This window comes from Neoarius graeffei, chromosome 21 (assembly GCF_027579695.1).
Source record: "Neoarius graeffei isolate fNeoGra1 chromosome 21, fNeoGra1.pri, whole genome shotgun sequence".
Lineage (NCBI taxonomy): Eukaryota > Metazoa > Chordata > Actinopteri > Siluriformes > Ariidae > Neoarius > Neoarius graeffei.
The window spans coordinates 59,994,610-60,018,765 of NC_083589.1; the positions used below are offsets into that span (position 1 = coordinate 59,994,610).

The 24,156-nt window shown below is 41.9% G+C and overlaps 1 protein-coding gene across 2 annotated transcripts in view; it reads right to left on the minus strand.

The window, feature by feature from the left end:
* plxna4 (plexin A4) overlaps positions 1 to 24,156 on the minus strand; it is a 778,998-nt gene that overhangs the window by 649,474 nt on the left and 105,368 nt on the right. For both annotated transcript variants that reach the window (XM_060903436.1, XM_060903437.1), the window contains exon 3: positions 17,611 to 17,793. In XM_060903436.1, coding sequence (XP_060759419.1) covers positions 17,611 to 17,793 — 183 coding nt within the window. The remainder of the gene's footprint in view (positions 1 to 17,610; positions 17,794 to 24,156) is intronic.

The following is a 24,156-nucleotide window of genomic DNA, read 5'->3' on the forward strand; positions in this document are numbered from 1 at the left end:
CATCAGATTGTCATATTAAGTGAAGCCGAGAGCCAATGGAACGGCGCGATAATGATAATGAAAATGTTGAATCTAAATTGTATCGCTCTATCGCACTGTTCCATTGGTTCTCGTTATGGTTTTGGCCAATCGGCAATGAGCTCACATGTTGTGCTACAACAAATCGTGCCAGTATTTGTAAAAGCCAAACACGATCACGAACAATGAAAACTCTGAAGAAAAAAAACGATTCGCTATGACAAGAAGTTCAAGGCAACTCGGTCAGTGGATCATCCATGCAATCACCCAAACATCGAGGTGAGGTGAGAAGCAACATTTTGTGAAGGCTGTTGCTTCAATTTCATGATCAATTTTCTTCCAATATGGCACTCAGAATGCAGGAGAATGCACCATTTTTTGCACCTTTTGTTTTATTTCATTTTGGAACCCCATAGAAGGGCACGACTGCATCGCACAATCTGATCCATCATTTTTCATTCTCTGAGGATTGGCAGGTCTGCTTATCCTTGCTAACTAGATAATCTGAGGCCAGGTACGGTATATGTAGCTAAGTAGCTCGCAAGAGCAGCTAATAAAACATACTCTTTTCCTCTATCTATGATTAGCAAGCAATGCTAGCAATGTTAGCATTTTCCCAGTGGTTTATTTCTATAAATCCCCCATTTGCTGCCTCTTGTCCATTCTACACCTCTCACGAAGCAGAGCTCTACAGGCTATATGATGAACAGATTACACGGAGATAACAAATGCAGAATATCTACATGGAGTGATCATGAAGAAGTCGGATGTGTTTCTGGATCAGACGTCACCCGATGGAACTGAGGAGAAAGAAAAGTGTGTACAGAGCGGAGAGTGTGATCAAAAGATAAACAGCGCTGGAACAAAAGAGAAAATGGCTGTGTATCTGCTGTAACATACCATAACGCACGAGGCCGAGAAGCCCGGCTGCTATGGCAACGCTGCCATGGATTCATAGGCGAAAAGTGGAAGTTTTTTCCACGTCTCTCGGAGAGACGACACATTCAGGACAAACAGAGTGAAGTGTCTTTTTTACGTATCAGTGTCGATCACAGTCTTTGGATAAATATGAGACATGAGTCAAAAAAATGTTTCCTTTTTTTGGGGGGGCCAAAGCAGCTGCTGTGGGGACAAAAAAAAAAACATACACAAGGACATGCACGCATACACATATGGATATGGATACGCATAAACACATAGACTAAAGTGTGCACGCACACACACACACACACTGCTGCCACTGCAAAATATTTCATCATTAAGTTTCAGCACTTAATCCTCTGCTCCAATGGCTCCACTCTTACCATTTCAATAATCTACATTTGTAGTGAGGTCCCCACAACACACACACACACACACACACACACACACACACACACGCGGAAACATTACAGGAAAAAAAAAAAACAGAAATGCCATCAGTGTCAGCATGGTGTGTGAATTCTGGTTGTGACAGTTCCTCAACCTCAGCTACATCACTCCGGTTCATAACAGTTTAATCAGAGATGTGTGCGTTTTGTTATCTCATCTCATCTCATTATCTGTAGCCGCTTTATCCTTCTACAGGGTCGCAGGCAAGCTGGAGCCTATCCCAGCTGACTACGGGCGAAAGGCGGGGTACACCCTGGACAAGTCGCCAGGTCATCACAGGGCTGACACATAGACACAGACAACCATTCACATTCACACCTATGGTCAATTTAGAGTCACCAGTTAACCTAACCTGCATGTCTTTGGACTGTGGGGGAAACCGGAGCACCCGGAGGAAACCCACGCGGACACGGGGAGAACATGCAAACTCCGCACAGAAAGGCCCTCGCCGGCCCCGGGGCTCGAACCCAGAACCTTCTTGCTGTGAGGCGACAGCGCTAACCACTACACCACCATGCCGCCTGCGTTTTGTTATTAAACCACAAATATACTAAGTAACTTTAAAAACGCACAATGGAATTCAACACGATATCACTTTAGATCCATGCATATATTTGAAATTTATGATATTGTATGTAATGCACGCACATCTTGAAACATCGATAAAGGACATTTATTGTCAAACTCAAGAATTAATTCACAATAAAAAAATTCAAAGTGACAGTTGGTCCATGTTCGGACCGTCATGCTGGAGATTCTGGGTCTGTGTCGTCCAGGGGTCTCAGCAGCAGTGACTGAGGGTGTCAGGAATCTGTCACGGAGGTGAGCTAGCCTGATGTGCTGATCCTGAACTGGCGTCGTGACTCGAGGCTGACCAGGGCGTGGACGATCCCTGGTGCTCCCTGTCTGTCTGTAACGCTGACTCAAACGGGAAATGGTCGAATGATGAACACCGAAGTGCCGGGCGACCTCTGTCTGTGTACTTCCGGCACGCAACATCCCGATGGCCTGTTCACATTGATTTTGGCTTAGGCGTGGCATCTTCAATAATGACAATTTTCCCATCATTTCCCCCGGGTATTTATAGGCAAGATTGTGTGTGTACAGTGGATGCAAAATTTGTTTGAAAATTAAAGCCTGTCCATGTCATTGACTACCCGAGTCATATTGTACGTTAGGCTGCTGGGCCATGGAAGGTTCACGCTGCACGCTGCATGCTGCACGCTACACGTTCACGTGAAGAACCGGACCCTGGGCCATTAAACTTCATGCTTGGATGTTCACGTGTTGCGTCTGTTCTACTTTGACCGAGTAACCAACAATATGGACTCTTCGGATGACGACGATTGCCTCATTCTGCTTTTACTGAGACAGAGGAAGAGAAAAAGGAACAGAATTTGGAGCCGAGAACACTTCCTTCTGAGAGAAACCCGTGGTGAATTTCACCGAACATTCTATAATCTGCTTGACAATCCTGATGAAGAACTATTTTTCAATTATACAATTCAATTATATTTTTTCTGAAGTTTTCCCCTGAAAGCATAGAGTTATCTCCCTAGACCCGTTCTGATTGGCTGGCGCGGTGGTGACCGCATGCATTGACTGGAATTTCCATCTTCACGCCTAGAAAAAAGTGTGCATGTTCATTTCTCGCTTCACGCGTGCAGCGTGCAACGTGAACGCCGTTCTATGGCCCAGAGCAAGTCATGCTACGTTTGTCCACTTTTCTTTACACGCGTGTAGTGTGCAGCATGCAGCGTGAACCTTCTATGGCCCAGCTGCCTTATTGAGTCCAACTCCCTTAAATTCTGATTTGAGCACAGATTTGGAACTTATTCGGGCGGAACGAAGTTATTTTTCCATTGTGATATATTTCTTTTCTTCTTGAGATAAACTCAGCACGAATTCAGCAAGTTTTATCAATGTGCGTTTTTAAAGTTACTTAGTGTACCAAAATTGAAACAAATCACCAGCTTAAAACCACCGTCACCCTTGACCAAGCAGTTCCTAAGGATGCTGTGAATACTTTGCTGCTTCCTTCCTGCCACAAGCTTCATATCTGACTGCTCGCTTGCACCCATTTGGATCCCATCCCGTGGCATCCCAGTCTCAATACGCACCTCTAGTCTCAACCAAATACCCAGTAAACCTTTCTCATAAGCGTTCTTTCAAAGAAAAGTTGCTCCTTCGATTCATATCAGTATCTGTGTTAGATTTTCTGTGTTAGATTCCAAACATATTTCTATTACACTGCTATTTCTATGTGTTATTGCTCTCACACGCACGCACACACGCACCACTAAACGATTCTTAGAATGTCAGCCAGAGTTAGAAGAGCAGTGCTGAAGGAGACACTGACCTTTTCCTCAGCAACAAACATCCTCCGTTCATGAGCAAATTGACCCTTTCCAACTGCTCACCACCTTCTGACAGCCAGCAATCTCTGCTATCGCTCCTGGAAAAAAAGACCATCTCCCACGTAGCCGACAAATTTCGCCATGTTCCGATTGTGCACTTTTGAGCTTTTTCTCCATTTCTCGCACTCTAAAAAGGGGTCAGTGACACCCACTTCACGTTACACTTAAGGCCCACCGTTGTAAAATGACATCACTTTTAGTTCTCCCAAAAACAAACCTGCAAATGTTTTTTTGTTTTTTTTGTTTTTTTAAAGACCACATTTACATAGTCAATGGGTCCTACTGTTTAGCCTTGTAATGCCATTAGATGGTAAATGTCTGTATAGACTGTTTGCACATGACGTCACATGTCCCATGAGCCTCTCTGATTTAGCTGTGTCCACCATCTTTGTGGAATAACACGTGCAGCAACAAGTACCTTAATACGAAATGCCACAAATTTGTGCAGTTATCGGCTGCGCAAACAATTCTGCTAAGGCTGGAGTGAGATTGTTTAGTTTACCCGCTGTTAAAACGCGAGAAAGACCAAGTTCTAACCCGTAGACGACAGAGACAGTGGCTTGCAAATCTGAACAGATCGGACATAAAAGAGACCAGCTACACATATGTACGAGTATGTGCAGATCATTTCGTAAAGGGTAAGTTTCTATTTCTGCCGTTTATGTGAACCATAGACAAAATATATACAGGTATAAAGATGCGACATACTGTAAGTGATATACATGTAAGCGCTACTCCAGTTTATATTGCAGTTAGAAACGCAGAGCACAAAGTCCCAGTAAAATGTAGGGAGTTCCCATCTCATCTCATTATCTGTAGCCGCTTTATCCTGTTCTACAGGGTCGCAGGCGAGCTGGAGCCTATCCCAGCTGACTACGGGCGAAAGGCGGGGTTCACCCTGGACAAGTCGCCAGGTCATCACAGGGCTGACACATAGACACAGACAACCATTCACACTCACATTCACACCTACGCTCAATTTAGAGTCACCAGTTAACCTAACCTGCATGTCTTTGGACTGTGGGGGAAACCGGAGCACCCGGAGGAAACCCACGCGGACACGGGGAGAACATGCAAACTCCACACAGAAAGGCCCTCGCCGGCCACGGGGCTCGAACCCGGACCTTCTTGCTGTGAGGCGACAGCGCTAACCACTACACCGCTGTGCCGCCCTATGTAGGGAGTTGAGCTCGGTAAAATGTTGCCTGAGAAGACGTCAATAATTAGTTGGGGTTTTTTTGTTTGTTTTTTTGTTTGTGTTTTGTGTAACATTTGCCCACATCAGGAACCTACTAGAAAAGAGGTTAATTATTAAATAATTAAATATACATTTATTTTATATATATATATATATCATCTCATTATCTCTAGCCGCTTTATCCTTCTACAGGGTCGCAGGCAAGCTGGAGCCTATCTCAGCTGACTATGGGCGAAAGGCGGGGTACACCCTGGACAAGTCGCCAGGTCATCACAGGGCCGACACATAGACACAGACAACCATTCACACTCACATTCACACCTACGCTCAATTTAGAGTCACCAGTTAACCTAACCTGCATGTCTTTGGACTGTGGGGGAAACCGGAGCACCCGGAGGAAACCCACGCGGACACGGGGAGAACATGCAAACTCCGCACAGAAAGGCCCTTGCCGGCCCCGGGGCTCGAACCCAGGACCTTCTTGCTGTGAGGCGACAGCGCTAACCACTACACAACCGTGCCGCCATATATATATATTACATATATTATTAATTATAAAACATAAAAGAGACCAGCTACACATATGTACGAGTATGTGCAGATCATCAGCAACATCAGGAACCTACTGGATCCTTAAAGTAAACTTGCTCTAAACTTTTGTATGCTTTCATCTGCTTCCCAGTTACGAAGCTAGTACTGAACACCAGGTAATTCAAACTGTGGGTGGTAAAAGAGAGCAACTGGGCTTGCTTGAAGATTCTTGAAGACGTTTCACCTCTCATCCGAAAGGCTTCTTCAGTTCTGTCTGACTGGTAGGGAGCATGAGAGGATAAATACCTGATGCTCCCTACCAGTCAGACAGAACTGAAGAAGCCTTTCGGATGAGAGGTGAAACGTCTTCAAGAATCTTCAAGCAAGCCCAGTTGCTCTCTTTTACCACCCACAGTTTACCATGACCTGGATGACTGAGAATCTTCACAGACACCAGGTAATTCACGATGTCCGTGTAATTCACACTCGGCCACACCCGTACATCGTCTTCATACTCTACAACGTTGCTGTACAGATCCACCCCGAACATTCTTTTATCTTTTCCCTGTATCTGACCTTGTCACTATTACTCAATTCGTGATATATTTGCGAAAAATTACAGTTCGCCAATGTATTCTTCTCGGTCGCCACGGATGCTATCCCGCAAAGATGGCGGACACAACAAAATCGGAGAGCATCATGGGAGATTCGTGACATAAGTGCAAATGGTCTCTAGGTCAGGCCATGAACTCATCCAACCTGCGAACTTTCCTGGAGGTGTATCTCCTTGTTTCCTTGGACTGGATATATCAGCACTGAAGTAAGTAAAAATCCCTGAGATATATAGTGATTATTAGAATGTCTAGGTCATGTAAATACTAAATTATTGTGGAATGCATGCATCAAATTATATTTTCAGCTTATGTTTTTGTTGTAATTTTACAACGTTGGGTGAGGATGGTCGTCAAAATAGCATGTGCACATTACACGGGGACATTGCACTTCTCAAATGTTCACTTATGGAAAAAATACTTGTAGAAATATAATGTATTTGATGATTCACAATTTCTAAATGTGTTTTATGTTATTATTTTGAGTTTAGACCAGATTTGAGCAATTCTGAATGAATAAATGATTTCTTGATGTGGTATTTCAGGCTCTTTCAGTAGCAATATTTAAAACTGTACCTGTATTTTATCAGTAAAAAATATAGTTAACTGTTTTTCTGGGCTTTGTTTGTTTGCTCAAATAATTAAAGGGAGACACTGATTGCCTCACCGGGGACGGAGTCCACCAGGGGGCGAGGTATTGTTTTCAGTGGGGTGGGTTTGTTTATTAGTTTGTTTCTTTGTTTTTTTGTTAATGATATTACGGGAAAACAGCTGGACCAATCTTCATGAAACTTTCAGGACAGATGGGTATTGGTCTCAAATAGAACCTCCATCATTTTGAGGATCATCTGGTCATGGTCACCAAAAAGGTCAAAATCATTTTTTCGGGGGCGTCGTGGCTCAGGTGGATGGGGTGCCACACCATAAATCCGGGGACCCGGGTTCGCTTCCGACCCGAGGTCATTTCCCGATCCCTCCCCGTCTCTCTCTCTCCCGCTCATTTCCTGTCTCTACACTGTCCTATCCAATAAAGGTGAAAAAAGCCCAAAAAATATCTTTTAAAAAAAATCTTTTTCGCAATATCTTCCTTCATATTAATTCAGATGTGTTCTGATTGGCTGAGAGCAGTGCGGTGTGTTCTGATTGGCTGCGAGCAGTGCAGTGTGTTCTGATTGGCTGAGAGCAGTGCGGTGTGTTCTGATTGGCTGAGAGCAGTGCGGTGTTCGAATGAGAATCAGAATCAGAACCATGTTTATTGGCCAAGTATTGCTGCATTCATGTGCTATGGGAAGAAGATATTTTCCAGTTGGGAAGTGGTATTTACCAGTGTGTTGTGTTCACATGCTTTTGTTGTTGTTGACAAATTAAAGATGGTGGACCAGATTCAAGTTAGCAATAGTTAGTTAGCTATCGTTAGCAATAGCGTCTGCTCTGGATAGGTAAAAACAAACCATAACAACACATTTTTAAAGGAAACGGATTTCTAACGTATTATATTACACTTGTTAATGACGCAACATTGCATAGACACCAAAAACTACCCACTAGTAAAAAAAAAAAACTTTAGTAGCGTACAGTGCTTAACATTCAAGTGTCTTGTACCGCTCGCCGCCATGTTGAAAAGGTTAAAGTTCATCTCATCTCGGCAACTCGTGTATCAAAATTTTCTACGAGTTGCCCAGTGGAAAATACCACAAGAGGGGGCGTTCATGTGTGCTTTCCATGTCGGCGTTTGGTATTTACCATAATTCCCATAGCACATGAATGCAGCATATGTTCACACACAAGGTCAAAATCAAGGTCAAGGTCACCAAAAAGGTCAAAATCTTTTTTTTTTGTGATATCTTCCTTCATATTCATCATAAGTGCTTCCGGGCAAGGTTTGTTTTGCCTGGTAACACTTGTTATTCATGAGATTTACTGGTATAGTGCTTTTATAAGCAATCCACACTGCAAACAAACCCTTAGTTATTCTGTATATTATTTGTTCTGACAGTGTGAGTGCAAATACAGAAATTCTGCTCCAAACGAGGTCCAACGTTGCAATATTACAACATTTCTATAAAAACTTACTAAAACGTCAAAAAATTAAAACCCATCAATTTCTGCGTCGGGGCCTCCTTCTCAACAATATCTGACAGGTTAATTTTTTTTCTTTTTCACATTTTTCTCTATTTTTGGGTTTCAAATGGCCCAGAAGTACAGAGAAGTCTGGACGGACGCACACACACACGCACAGAGTGTTCTGAGCTTTGCTTCAAGGTTAGCTCCTGATTGTATGGAGTGATCAGTACCACCTTTTGAAACATTATCACCTCTGTGGCTGTTGTTCAATCCGTATCTGGCTCGGCGGTGCTCTCTGAGCACTGGCCCTAATTAGGAAGCACTGTTGATTACAAGCTGCTTCACAATTAATAGGTCTAATTTCACTGATTTCTCTTGGAGACTGTAGCCAAAGACATATGGGTGGTTTATTAAGCAGCTAGCGAGGCAGTTTTATGAATATTCTCTAGCTGCAGAAAGCACCAAAACCACTGATGCGACGGTGGGTTTTAGGGCCAAGTGAGCTTGTAGCACAATAACGCACAAAACCTTTAAACCATAGCTATCACTCGAGCAATGGCAAGGTTTATTAAGGTGGAAGAATGGCTTCTAGACTGAAAGAGAGCAAGAAAGAGGTAGAGGTTCTCCAAAGTCCCGAAACCACATCTGGTCCGGGGGTTTAGCCAGAGTGCATATGGCACAGAGCGAACATTTCAGCAAACACAGCCATTTCAGGAGACTGTGTGTGTGTGTGTGTGTGTGTGTGTGTGTGTGTGTGTGTGTGTGTGTGTGTGTGTGTGTGTGTGTGTGTTTTCTAAAAATATCTGTCTCAGGAGGGTTGAGAAGCTGTTTACAGCTCCTCTGTGCATTTTGACTGAATATAAACTCGTACTCAGGCAGCTGGATCCAATTCAATTCCTCATAACAAATATAAAACCAACTACGGTACATAGATACTGTAACTAAAGTCAGAGTGATTTGCACTGGCTGACCTGAACAAACTAATTTTTTTTTTTTTGAAAAATCATGAAAATTGATAAGTTATAAGTGATTGAAAAAAAATCCAGTTTTTCATGGATCATTCCGGTTCAGTGATCCAGATCAGCACCAAAAGTCATAGCAACTTAATTCAGCCCAGAAGTATTGAAATTCCATGTGAAATCTGGTGATGATTGGTTGGAGAAATAGCATCCTAAAAAACATTTGGAGAATAATAATAAGAGGAACTAGATAGATACTGCAACTAAAGTCACAGTGATGTGCGCTAAATCTTACAAACTGGGACGTCTGGTCACCGTACCCTATAGATCCGCAACGGTAAGAGATAGAGAATGACACTTCGTGAGAAAAAAAGTCTGGTTTTCATGGATCATTCTGGTTCGGTGATCCAGATCAACACCAAAAGTCATAGCACCTTAATTCAGCCCAGAGATATTAAATTTCATGTGAAATTTGGTGATGATTGGTTGAAAACTGAGGGAGAAATAGTATCCTAAAAAAAAACATTAGGATAATAATAATAAAAAGAAACAGAAGAGGGCGGCATGGTGGTGTAGTGGTTAACACTGTTGCCTCACAGCAAGAAGGTCCGGGTTCGAACCCCGTGGCCAGCGAGGGCCTTTCTGTGTGGAGTTTGCATGTTCTCCCTGTGTCCGTGTGGGTTTCCTCCGGGTGCTCCGGTTTCCTCCACAGTCCAAAGACATGCAGGTTAGGTTAACTGGTGACTCTAAATTGAGCGTAGGTGTGAATGTGAGTGTGAATGGTTGTCTGTGTCTATGTGTCAGCCCTGTGATGACCTGGCGACTTGTCCAGGGTGAACCCCGCCTTTCACCCGTAGTCAGCTGGGATAGGCTCCAGCTCGCCTGCAACCCTGTAGAACAGGATAAAGCAGCTACAGATAATGAGATGGAAGAAGAAGAAAATACAAAGATCCTGAGTGAGAGTAACAATTTGCGCTACCGGTGCTAGCGCAAATTAATAATAATTCAAATGTAATACACAATCTAGAAGAAATAGACACCAGTAATTCACAATACTCATCCTGTCTCCATGTGTAAACTAATCCAGTCCAAATAGGGCTTATAATCCACGTTTATTTTGTGAAACGGTAAAGAACTGTAACCTCGGCATGATCACAGAGCAAGTAATTACAGTATGTTTGACTAGTGTCCATTAATGCATGCTGTTTTCAGAGATGTTATCGATGACTTCCTTGCTTTCAATCATGTTCACTAATTACAGCAGACTAATTTCCGTGAGCTGTGGGACCCCACTTCTTCACCCCACGACCTACACCATGGCAAGGACTTGTTTTTTTCTTCACTTAGCACTTAAATTCGACTTCTTAACCAATTTCACAAGGTGCATCATTTCTAATTTGTAGGTAAATCAGTGAACACTGTAGCCTTGTGTCTTGCTAAAAGTGCTCGCAAATAGCATTGCCTTATATAATGTAAACATTGTGAACTCACTAGCACGGTCTACAGTGATAAAAAAAAATCAGCCTCGTGATGCTTCATTTCTATGTTTATAGCATCATAAACAAACTTACAAGGTTGTCAGTGCTAATATTTATGAACCCAGCCATTTTATAAACTCCCACCCGTGATGCTAATGTTAATATTTATTCCTAGCGACTATCTGCTAATCTTCAGACAGTAAATAAACTTGAGTATGATGCACTGTTTGTCTATAAATCAGCATCAATTGGTCTGTATAAAGGCCTATAAACTTGTTAATTAATGACTGGACCGTGCTGTATTTTTATCGATGTGTTTTGTTTCATCAGCAATGATGACATCATGTGTCGTTTTCTCGGCTGAGGTCATTAGCAATCACTGGAATTGCAGCTAAGTTTTCTGGGTTTTGTGTAAGGTGTACCGTATTTCACCATTTGTGAGGACCAAAAATGTCAGCACAAGCACCCGGTCCTCACAAGAACATTGTTTTTACAAGACTTAGTTTTTACTTGAAAAACTAAGTGCCAAAATATTTCCTTTTGGCTATTGAGGTTAAGGTCAGGGTTGTGTTTAGGTGTACTGTGTTGTACATAGTAATTAATGATATCGTAATTAATGATTACATAGTAATCATGATGTCAGTTGAAGGTCCTCATAAAGACTGAAAAACTACCGTGTGTGTGTGTGTGTGTGTGTGTCTCAGTGCAAGGCAGATATTTTCTCATGTCATTATCTGTAGCCGCTTTATCCAGGGTCGCAGGCGAGCTGGAGCCTATCCCAGCTGACTACGGGTGAAAGGCGGGGTACACCCTGGACAAGTCGCCAGGTCATCACAGGGCTGACACATAGACACAGACAACCATTCACACTCACATTCACACCTACGGTCAATTTAGAGTCACCAGTTAACCTAACCTGCATGTCTTTGGACTGTGGGGGAAACCGGAGCACCCGGAGGAAACCCACGCGGACACGGGGAGAACATGCAAACTCCGCACAGAAAGGCCCTCGCCGGCCCCGGGGCTCGAACCCGGACCTTCTTGCTGTGAGGGAACAGCGCTAACCACTACACCACCGTGCCGCCCCTGAGCCAAAGTATGACCAGCTAAATTTATTTCAGTGACCTCTTTTGTGCAAATTTTAAATTAAATTGAAATTAAAAGCACAAACAGAAAATAAAGCATAAAATGCTGTGAAGTTCATCCATTGATAACGATAAAATGGACTGGTAACTGATTTTATTTTTATTTTTTTTGCAATTAAATGATGACATATGGGACTACAAGTCACATGTTAATATTATGTTTCACAAGTTTTGGCACCCTCATGACTGTCCACATATCATATAATCACTATATGTCCATTACTCTATACTAAGAATGGTAAGATTCACCAAACTCAGGACGCATCATTTCTAACATCTTTTTCATCTGTAAAATCCAGTTTAATCATATAGAATGAGACCGTCAGTGACGGTGTAGCTCACTCCGGCCCCGTCCAGTCCAGAAGGAACAATCTAAAGTGGGCCACCTTGTGCAATAAATGCTGTAGGCTATATACACTATATACAAGCTATATATAGACGCGATATCCACCCTAGGAATACCGACCTATTTACCAGAAAGAATCCAAAACGGCGAGGAATTGACCGAGAAGAAGCGATTTTTGTTGAACTGCTCATTAAGGCTTAATTAGTCCATAACTATATTAATAATTGTAATTAAACAAATCTGGGTAGAAGTTGTATGCACCCTAGGTACCCCTACCTTCATACCAGAAAGAATCAAAATCAGTGAAGAATTGAGGGAGAAGAAGCAATTTGTGTGGAAATGCTCGTTAGGGATTGATTAATTACTCCATATCTTCATTATTAATTGCAATTATGCAAATTTGCATAGAAGCCTTATGCACTCCAGGCAGCCCTACCTTCCTGCCAAAAAGAATAAAAATCAGTGAAGAAACAAGAGAGAAGAAGCGATTTTCGTGAAATGTGGACGACGGACAGACGACAGATAACACATGATGGTATAAACTCATCACCTGTTGGCCAGATGGGCTAATTTATTAGTCCATGCAGTAAGCCTTTATTATTTCAAATTGTAACCAATCATTTCTGACCAATAATTTTATATTTAAATTGATTCCTCCTCTCTGAACTGTTTCTCATCTCCATTGCCGTCATTGGCAAGTCTCTCGGCCATGTCACATGAGTTGGAGGCGTGTCCGAGATTGTCACAGATTATCATGGAGGAGTAAGAGCTACATGTTCTTCTAAATTGCGACACCATATTGAATTGCATGGCATCGTATTCTTTTGCATCGTATCGTATTGCGTTGTGTTGAATTAAACCATGTCGAATCACACTGCATCGCAATGGGGTGAATCCTATCATATCCCATTAGTAGTTACTTCATATGTATCTTTAATGCATCAGATCATTCACAATGCATCAGGATGTGTATTGTGTTGGCGTCAGTGATGGAAATGCATGTCCCTATTCTCTAACAGCACATGAGGTCAGCTTGTGTAACGCAAAGTACTCATCAGTTGAGACTGATGGCTTGAAGTGAGCAGCTCTAAAAACGTCTGCTCCTGGCACGAGCATTATTTGCTTAAATGTTGCTCTTGACATTTGGAAGTGCCTCATCCAAAGCCTGTTGAGAAAATGGCTCTACACTGTATTCTCCCAGAACTGTTGTATTAACTGTTAAGTTCCTCGCTGTTAGTCTGACAATGCCAAAGTGGAAAAGTCAGAAAGATTTCATTCCATATAAAACGGGACATTACGCACCACACTGAGCTTCTCTGAGCTGCGAGGAATGCGGCTTTGTACAAATGGCTTTGTGTTTTAAAATGACACTCTTCCTGGAGTGTCAGTCAGATCTTTCATTTCAGCATTGGTTGTTCATTTGGTTGTTCATATTTCTTTAAATACAATGCCAAGAGTAGTTCTAAACTTTTTTGCCAACCATGATATTCCAATCATCTTCAAGATTTTTCAATAATATCAATTCGTAACTTGGTTGTAAATTGTAAATTCGTAACACAAGTAATTATATGAAAAGTTACGCCGTTACCCGACATTCATACTCGCAAACAAGAAGTCACAATTCACTTTCAATGTGTGTGCTAAAATTTCAGTGACAACAACATGACACTGAATTGAGACTCTCAACTCTGTGCAGGTTAGTTATGACGCGGTAAAGCAACACGTCCAAACTATTGGCTTGAATGAATCCAATGGGGCTTTTGTGGTCCGACGTTATTTCAGTTCCCGAATTACAATTTCCAATTTACTGCAAAAATGAAAGAATACCTGGGGTTCCATCTAATCCTGTCATATACAACCTCGTGTTACATTTGTGTAGACACATTTTGAATAAAAACAAGGATTGGAAGGACGTAACAGAGCTCTGATCTGCCAATGAAGCTGGTATGATGCTAAGCACATCTCATCTCATCTCATCTCATCTCATTATCTGTAGCCGCTTTTGTTCTACAGGGTCGCAGGCAAGCTGGAGCCCATCCCAGCTGACTATGGGCGATAGGTGGGGTACACCCTGGACAAGTCGCCAGGTCATCACAGGGCTAAGCACGTATCACATAAATTAAATAACCAACTTAAGCATGACAAGCACTAATCAGTGTATAACAAGTTCCATTTAGAAGCTATATACTGTACACAGTAGCTACCAGTAGTGTTGTAGGACTTGAGACTGGTCTCAAGGTCACTTTTGGAAGGTCTTGGAATTGAACACGTTTTTACTCAGTCTTGTCTCAGTCTCGGACATAGAGGACTCGGGATTTTATTTCAAGACCGGTCAAGACTACAACTGTGGGAATTTCACAAAATTGCCTGTACGTTGTCTGATTTATTTGCGATCATCGTTACTGTGATTGGATGTAAAACTTCCTGCTTCAAATGCAATTGATAACGTGACCCGTTGCTAGTTTGAAAATTTTCTTCCTATTAATGGCCATCACCCCTCCCCCACCCGCTTCACACACATCGGTCTGGTCCTGGTCTTCACTCAGGCTACATCCACACGACAACAGCAACGAGATGTTATTTAAAAAAATATCGCGTCCACATGGGCAACGATCAGTAAGATATCAGGTCCATATGGCAACGCAACGCTTGCTGAAAACGATGCAATACACATGCCACACCACTAGGGGCGCTGTAAGCCGGTCCCTTCGGAGACACCAGAACAATAGAAGTAGTAAGGACGCATGCGCATAAACTATTATGCGCGAGACTTCATATTAGCCACAAAGTCAGAAAAATCTGTTCATAAAATTACATTATAATGACCAAATACAATGAAAAGTATTTTTCCAGTCTCACCTGTGAAAGGTAATCCCATGTGATCTCGTTTGGACGGTAAACCTGTTGGTACAGTTAAACGCAGCACATGAATGAGGCATCTTTATTCTCTGCTTTGACCCATCCAATATGGCGGCGAGGATGACGTATGATTCTACGCAGAAGGCGGCGTCTTTAATGGTCCGGAATAAATTGAATGCGACACGTTGATGGATTAATTTGTTCTTCTACGCCCTTTTTGAGGAATGTATTGTAGGACTTAAACCAACATCTGAAGAGGTGAGATCGCTCCTTTTTTTCCCTATTTTTGCTGGCGGGATTGACTCTGCCCTAAGGGCTATTTTCTCTCTCTCTCTCTCTCTCTCTCTCTCTCTCTCTCACACTTTGCACCATTACACAATAAATATTCACAGTGAAAATATTTTGTAAGCGCGTTTCATGAACCAAGTTATAGGATTTGTTGACAACTCACATCGAGTTCGTTGCACTTCTACCCGGCGTGAAGCACTCACAGTCATGTGGTTGTGACGTCATCGTAAACAAATCCGTTCTACTCATCCAGACGACTTCGCAACGGCAACGTTGCCAGATCTTTCCACTCTGGAACCCGTTCTCAAAAGATTGCGTTTTGGGGCACCCAAAACGCCGGTGCCGTGTGGATGCCAGGCCTAAACGATAAACAATTGTATCGGATTCACCTGAATCTGTTGCCGTGTGGACAGGGCCTCAGTCTCGCACTGCCTTAATCTTGACTTGATCTCAACCCCTCAAATTCTTGGTCTTGATGCACTCTGATCTTGGTCATGACTTGGTCTCAGTTTTGGTGCTCTTGGCTACAACACTATCACTATTTCTCACCCACAAGCAACAACACGAGCACTTGGTACACACCTACAAAAGTCAAATGACCATAGAATTGTCTTTCCCTTGGGCATACGTAAGATTAGAGGCCAGAGTTATCATTCATACATTTTCTTCCATCTTAATTCGAATGAAATCTATGAACAAATGAAATCCAACCAAAGTTCTCATTTGTATTTTGGGCTAAGACTCTTCTTTTCTTAACACACTGGTCTGGTCCTGGTCTTGACTCAGTCTCACCCTGCCTTGGTCTTGGTTTTCGTCTTGACTTGATCTCAACCCCTCAAACTCTTGGTCTTGTCTTGGTCTCGATACACTCTGATCTTGGTCATGACTTGGTCTTGGTTTTGATGCGCTTGGCTACAACACTATCTACCACTATTTCTCACCCACAAGCAACAACAGGAGTACTTGGTACACACCTACAAGAGTCAAATGACCATAGAATTGTCTTTCCCGTGGGTATGCGTAAGATTAGAGGTCAGGGTTATCATTCGTACATTTTCTTCCATCTTAATTCGAATGAAATCCATGGGCAAATTAAATCCATCCAAATTTCTCATTTGTAGTTTGGTAAAGAAAAGACTCTTCTTAACTGCATTCATCCAACAACCAAAAAATCTCATCTCATTATCTGTAGCCGCTTTATCCTGTTCTACAGGGTCGCAGGCAAGCTGGAGCCTATCCCAGCTGACTACGGGCGAAAGGCGGGGTTCACCCTGGACAAGTCGCCAGGTCATCACAGGGCTGACACATAGACACAGACAACCACTCACACTCACACCTACGGTCAATTTAGAGTCACCAGTTAACCTAACCTGCATGTCTTTGGACTGTGGGGGAAACCGGAGCACCCGGAGGAAACCCACACGGACACGGGGAGAACATGCAAACTCCGCACAGAAAGGCCCTCGCCGGCCACGGGGCTCGAACCCGGACCTTCTTGCTGTGAGGCGACAGCGCTAACCACTACACCACCGTGCCGCCCTCAACCAAAAAATAATTTTAAAAAATCCACAGAATAATAATCACGCATTAAAATAGATTTGTGTGAGGCCGAGTTTTACCCGTTTGCATTGCCAAATCCCCCAAGTACAAGCTCTTAAGAAAAGGCGACAGAGCTCATATCCCACTCGCTCCCCCGCTCACGCTCGGTTTCTATTCCCCGTCTTTGCTGTCTTTAATGCTGTTTTCTCCTACACGCTGTGTTTAGCAGGCCTAGAGATTCGTCTCGGCCACAGCTTTCAGAGGTCCAGGCAGAGGAAAGGGCAGCAGGCCCAAAGCCATCATACCGCATCATGCAATTACCCTTGACTAGCTCAGCATGAACAGAACACCCCAGAGCTCTCTCTCTCTCTCTGGCTGACATCTTTCTTCACACATATAAGATGTTCTGAGAGCAAAACTACATGGAAAAGACTTATCCATAGCAGGTTCTCAAGTACGCTTTACATCACAGAAACTGTTTAACCACCTTAAACCGTCAGAATATTCTGGCTTTCTATTATTATTCTCAATAAAATGCTTTGATTGGATCTAGTGCAGCATACCAGAGTGAAAAGATGCATCACTTGATACCTCACCAGAGGTGGCAACATTGCTAACAAGAAAATCCTACCAAGCAGAGAGAAGAAATGGAATTTTTCCAGAAAAACAGAAGATTCTGTCCTTTGTTTATACTGATCAACCACAACGCTTTACTTTCATCCCACCAGAATGAGAAGGCAGTGATGCGGCTCTTGAGAAACAATCCAAGATAATACAAGCTCCTACCTTTTTCAGCCAGCCGCTCTTGGTGCCTACGTAGGCCAGCGAGTGGTTCTTGTAGACATAGGCGATCACTGAGGTCATTTTGTCACTGGATTCAGAGAACAGCGGAATCCCACGGACCATCTCGGACACCCCGAGCGGCGCGTTCATATCCAATCCGCAGAAATTGTCATCGATGGTCAGGAGCTATACGAAGCAAAAAGGCAGGCATCACTTGTGAGTTTGGAAATGGTGAAGAGTTTTACAAAAACATGGTGTTCTTTAAGCAGGGAAAGCTGAAACAGTGTGTATAAACTTTAAAGCGTTCACACAAACACACTCCCGTTAGAAGAGTTTAAAATTATGCCACGTTTTGTCAATTTGTTGTCATTATTTAAAATGAAAGCATGAGAGGAATCAGATTAAAGATTATATACATTCATCAATCTGTTTGCTGTGGATCGTGAAAATTAATTTTTTTAAATAAATATCCATGAACGAAATGCACGTATGACGTGATGTCAGGTGACAGATAACGGATGGGTGGCGAAGTCAGATTTGTCATCCTGAATGGAATGATTTACAGCTTCTGATAAAGCAGTAATGATTTCATATTGCGATGCCGTGCAGATTGATTTGGAAACAGCACCACTGGGGTTTACACATGGGGGATAAAAATGTGACAGGATTACTAGTTATGATTGATGACATACCAGCCAATGACTCGTTAAAGGACGTAAGCCTTTGCTATTTTTTGCGAATGTTAACCAAACGTAATGTGTTTATAATTCATAATAAAATTTAATAAGATTTGGATTCTTGAATGGAAATTATATGATTTTATTCAACATTGTGTTTACATTATAATATTAAAGGAGACATATTATTATTTTTTTAAAAGTCACTTTTTCAGTGCTTGTGCACATACAGTTGGGCAGCAGGAGCCTGCCAACCTACAAACTGCCCAGTCAGTTTCTTTTGTGCTGCCTGTTTCAGAAAATATGAGCCTCAACTAGCCGTTCAGATTCGTCTCTCCTTCCTACAGTGGTGCTTGAAAGTTTGTGAACCTTTTAGAATTTTCTATAATTCTGCATAAATATGACATAAAACATCATCAGATTTTCACACAAGTCCTAGAAGTCAATAAAGAGAACCCAGTTAAACAAATGAGACAAAAATATTATACTTGGTCATTTATTTATTGAGGAAAAGGATTCAATATCGCATATCTGTGAGTGGCAAAAGTATGTGAACCTCTAGGATTAGCAGTTCATTTGAAGGTGAAATTAGAGTCAAGTGTTTTCAATCAATGGGATGACAATCAGGTGTGAGTGGGCACCCTGTTTTATTTAAAGAACAGGGATCTATCAAAGTCTGATCTTCACAACACATGTTTGTGGAAGTGTATCATGGCACGAACAAAGGAGATTTCTGAGGACCTCAGAAAAAGCGATGTTGATGCTCATCAGGCTGGAAAAGGTTACAAAACCATCTCTAAAGAGTTTGGACTCCACCAATCCACAGTCAGACAGATTGTGTACAAATGGAGGAAATTCAAGACCATTGTTACCCTCCCCAGGAGTGGTCGACCAACAAAGATCACTCCAAGAGCAAGGCGTGTAATAGCTGGCGAGGTCACAAAGGACCCCAGGGTAACTTCTAAGCAACTGAAGGCCTCTCTCACATTGGCTAATGTTAATGTTCATGAGTCCACCATCAGGAGAACACTGAACAACAAATGGTGTGCATGGCAGGGTTGCAAGGAGAAAGCCACTGCTCTCCAAAAAGAACACTGCTGCTCATCTGCAGTTTGCTAAAGATCACATAGACAAGCCAGAAGGCTATTGGAAAAATGTTTTGTGGACAGATGAGACCAAAATAGAACTTTTTGGTTTAAATGAGAAGCGTTATGTTTGGAGAAAGGAAAACACTACATTCCAGCATAAGAACCTTATCCCATCTGTGAAACATGGTGGTGGTAGTATCATGGTTTGGGCCTGTTTTGGTGCATCTGGGCCAGGACGGCTTGCCATCATTGATGGAACAATGAATTCTGAATTATGCCAGCAAATTCTAAAGGAAAAGGTCAGGATATCTGTCCATGAACTGAATCTCAAGAGAAGGTGGGTCATGCAGCAAGACAACGACCCTAAGCACACAAGTCGTTCTACCAAAGAATGGTTAAAGAAGAATAAAGTTAATGTTTTGGAATGGCCAAGTCAAAGTCCTGACCTTAATCCAATCAAAATGTTGTGGAAGGACCTGAAGCGAGCAGTTCATGTGAGGAAACCCACCAAGATCCCAGAGTTGAAGCTGTTCTGTACGGAGGAACGGGCTAAAATTCCTCCAAGCCGGTGTGCAGGACTGATCAACAGTTACCGCAAACGTTTAGTTGCAGTTATTGCTGCACAAGGGGGTCACACCAGATACTGAAAGCAAAGGTTCATATACTTTTGCCACTCACAGATACGTAATATTGGATCATTTTCCTCAATAAATAAATGACCAAGTATAATATTTTTGTCTCATTTGTTTAAATGGGTTCTCTTTATCTACTTTTAGGACTTGTGTGAAAATCTGATGATGTTTTAGGTCATATTGATGCAGAAATATAGAAAATTCTAAAGGGTTCACAAACTTCCAAGCACCGCTGTATGTCACAAGGGGAACATTAGAATAACCCCGCCCCTTCATCTGAGTATCTCCATTCATGGTTTGAGAATTGCCTTTGTGAATGAATATTCATGAGAAAAAAAGTGCTACGTGATTGGCTGGTGGAAGAGGTGGGTGTGGTGAGCAGTGGCTCATTATCATTTAAAGGAACAGACCGTTCCTCAAATCAGCCGTTTTGAACAGGGCTGTTCAGACAGGCTGAGAAGGGAGCTGTGGTGTTTTATCCTTGTGGTATTTTGACCAAAGCATGTTACAGACATTTTATTAAGACCTCAGGGAACTGTGTCAGCTCTTGGAAAAGGGGTATAATAGATCACGGACAAGCCCTCAACATCGCCTCTGTTGTGAATAGAGCACAGAAACGCCTGCACTTTCTGCACCAGATGAGAACATACATCCCCCCCATCCTCACCACTTTCTATAGGAGCACTATAGAGAGCTTACTGACCAGCTGCATCTCTGTATGACTTGGGGACTGCAAAGCTTCAGACTGGAAGATTGTGCAAAGAGTGGTGAGGACAGCGGAAAAGATCATCGGGACGTCTCTGCCTTCCATCAAACACATTGCGGTTGAACGCTGTCTGACCCAGGCTGAGAATGTTATAAAAGACCCCACCCATCCACATCACGGCAAGAGGTTCCGCAGTATCCGGTGCAGAACAACCAGGTTCTGTAACAGCTTCTTCCCCCAAGCCATCAGACTCCTGAACTCTAAATTATCCCCGACCATATATATCTGGACAAGACCTCACTATGTGTACTATCTTACATGCTGCTGTAAATTCTTTATTATGCAACATATTTAGTATATCTAGTATACTTAGTATATTCTATTTTATAGAATATTATTTTATTTAGAGTTTTATTTTTAGTATTTACTTGTAAGTTTGGTATTTTTGGTGACTGGATTATGTGCAGTAATTGTATGTGGCAGTTATATTGATGTAAGCCAGTGGAACGAAAATTCTTGAAAGTACAGGTGAATGACAATTAAGTTATCTATCTATCTATCTATCTATCTATCTATCTATCTATCTATCTATCTATCTATGTATCTATCTATCTATCACGTCACCTTTAAAGGGGAACTGAAGGCAAATTTTTTATCAAAATTCTATTTATCTCATTTTATTAAATATAGGAATGTATTTTTGATCGCTATTTTGTCGCTGCTATAGCAAGTTCTGAGTGTTTGAAATATGCTCTGTAATATATCAGTCCATATGTCAAAGCATTGGCTGTCAACGAGATTTGTTGAGACCTGTGCGAGACATCGTAGGACAGAAGTAAAATGTACAGCGGGAATCAAAGTGACCAACATCTGCCAACGTTCCCGGTGTCCGAAATCGCTCACTTGTTCACTAGTCCCTACTCCCTATATAGGGAATTACTATATAGAGGACGATATAATGAGCTCATTGGTAAAATGAAAAAAAAAAAAACGCTTTCAGACACTAGTCCGTCGCGCTGGTATTTACATCATTACTGTTGCACAATTAAAATGTGCCAGATCAGTCGGCTGGTGGGTTTTCAAAATAATAAATACATGCGTGTGTTTTTGTGATAAATCCATATTATACTGAGCGCATTTCTCACATTAATCAATACAAAGTACCTGCAGCTTTCAGTTCTTTTAAATCAAGGCTGAATACTTTCTACTTTGCCGCTGCCTTTTATTAAATCAACTTTGAGACTTTTAACTTGATTTCTTTCAGCCCGACCACAATGCATGATGGGATATATTGCTTTGGTTAGTGACCATCGTTGTACACTACTTTTCGTGATGCATTGTGGGATACTTTGAGTGCGCTATATAGGGTGTAAATAATCCTCACTAAGGTTTCGGACAGCACTACAAAATGTCGTCCTCACTATACAGTGCCCTATATAGTAAGTAGGGGGCGATTTCGGACATAAGGGTTGCCAAAAGACGTGCGCGCCCTCTTTCGAATTCTGATGTCATCAAGTCAGAAGTTTGGAAAACAGTTTTCAAAATGGCGGCGCTGACACCTGGCTGACACTTCACGTTTCGAAGTCTCGCACAAGTCTCGTGAAGATCGCGCGGATAAGCGACGCCTGCCATGGACCAAACGAACTAAATTCAACACGGCTAAAAACCGAATAGGCCAATAAGTATAATATTTAATTGAAATTAGTTGCCGATACGAGTCACGATATAAGGTTACTTAAACCGAAAACGTAACTGAATAGCACGTTAATTAAGAAATAAAGCAAGTTTAAACATAACTTCAGTTCTCCTTTAAGTTCCTAGAACAATATACCGGTACAGTAACGTAATCACTTTCTAATCCTGAGAAATTGTTTCTTATGAGTTTCAAAACAGTTCTAAAAGTTCTGGAGTGCGAGTTTTCACTTGTTTTTAGTTACTCATGATAATGTCATGATAATATACAATATTTAAATTTGGTAATAAAATGACAGAAAAAAAACTGATCTGTTGAGAAATTCCAACGATTGAAAGTAATTTGTTTGCCTTTGGTTCAATTTCATGCAACCAAAGTCGCAAAAAACAAACAACAAAAAAAAGAGCGACATCATTAACTCCTCCCCCAATCCTAACCTTAAAGTGCCATTCCACCATTGGATGTATTCTTTGGCATAAAATACAATATATTTTGACAACATATATAAATGGTATCACTAGACAGAGAAATCTTTTAGCTTCAAAATGATATATCAAACATAATTTTTCGACAACGACAAGTATATTAATTTTGCGACCAAAGTCACCTACCCTTTTAATTTCCGCGCGTGATGTCATCGGCAGGTTCCCCTTCTTGTGTACCACGTGACGTGTGACGTGGCACATATTATCAGCAATGGCGGATAGAACGCGATAAAAATAATACCAATAAATCTAGCTAATACCAATAAATCTAGCTAACTGAAAGATTAACTCAAAAATTTTCGCAATTTTTTTGGCCCCCATATACGAGGAGAAATGACTCTCTCACTTTGGGGGTTTCCTGGTCTAAAAATAGACCGACACGTGGTACACAAGAAGGGGAACCTGCCGATGACATCACATTTCACTACCGCGCAGAAATTAAAAGGGTAGGTGACTTTGGTCGCAAAATTAATATACTTGTCGTTGTCAAAAAATTATGTTTGATATATCATTTTGAAGCTAAAAGATTTCTCTGTCTAGTCATGTTGTCATAAAATGTATTGTATTTTATGTCAAAGAATACATCCAATGGTGGAATGGCACTTTAACCTTAGTAACTTCATAAGTGTGTAAACTGTTACACATTTGCACGTGGAATTTTCACGAGTGCAACACAACAAAGCAGCCAGACGACATTCGCTTTCAATAAGACCTGACGAGTCCATGATCGTTAATGACGCAGAGTGGATGTTGCGAGTGATACAACAAAGTTGATTGAAGCTTGATATTAAGCAAGTGAGAAGTGAAGCGATTCATTGACTCCCTATAAGAGTGAGTGAGCTTGATGTCTTTCTTCACCCCAACCCTTCCCCCTGACCAATGACTGTGAAGCATGTTTATTCTACATACAGTATTTCACACTTACTCTAAACCAGTCAGCGATACTCGCTCTGCGATACTCTGACGAGTGTTTGAGGAACCCAGAACAGAACAGTGGCTGCATTTTCATGTTGTATTTCTGTACCTCAAGCTCTTTAAGCTCCCTCCAGGATTTTATTTCAGTGGGAAGTGATCTGATTATATACGTTCTGTAGCTAGCTTGGATGGATTCTGCACTAACCTGGTGCTTCTAGTGAAACCATGGCAACCAGGAGACTTATAGAAAGGAAGTGACCGCACTGTCGAGTGATTTGAGCGACACAAGGTGAAAATGGGTTCAGCGTAAGGAATTAAAAGATATGTTGTGAAGTTAATCTCTAAGCAGGTAC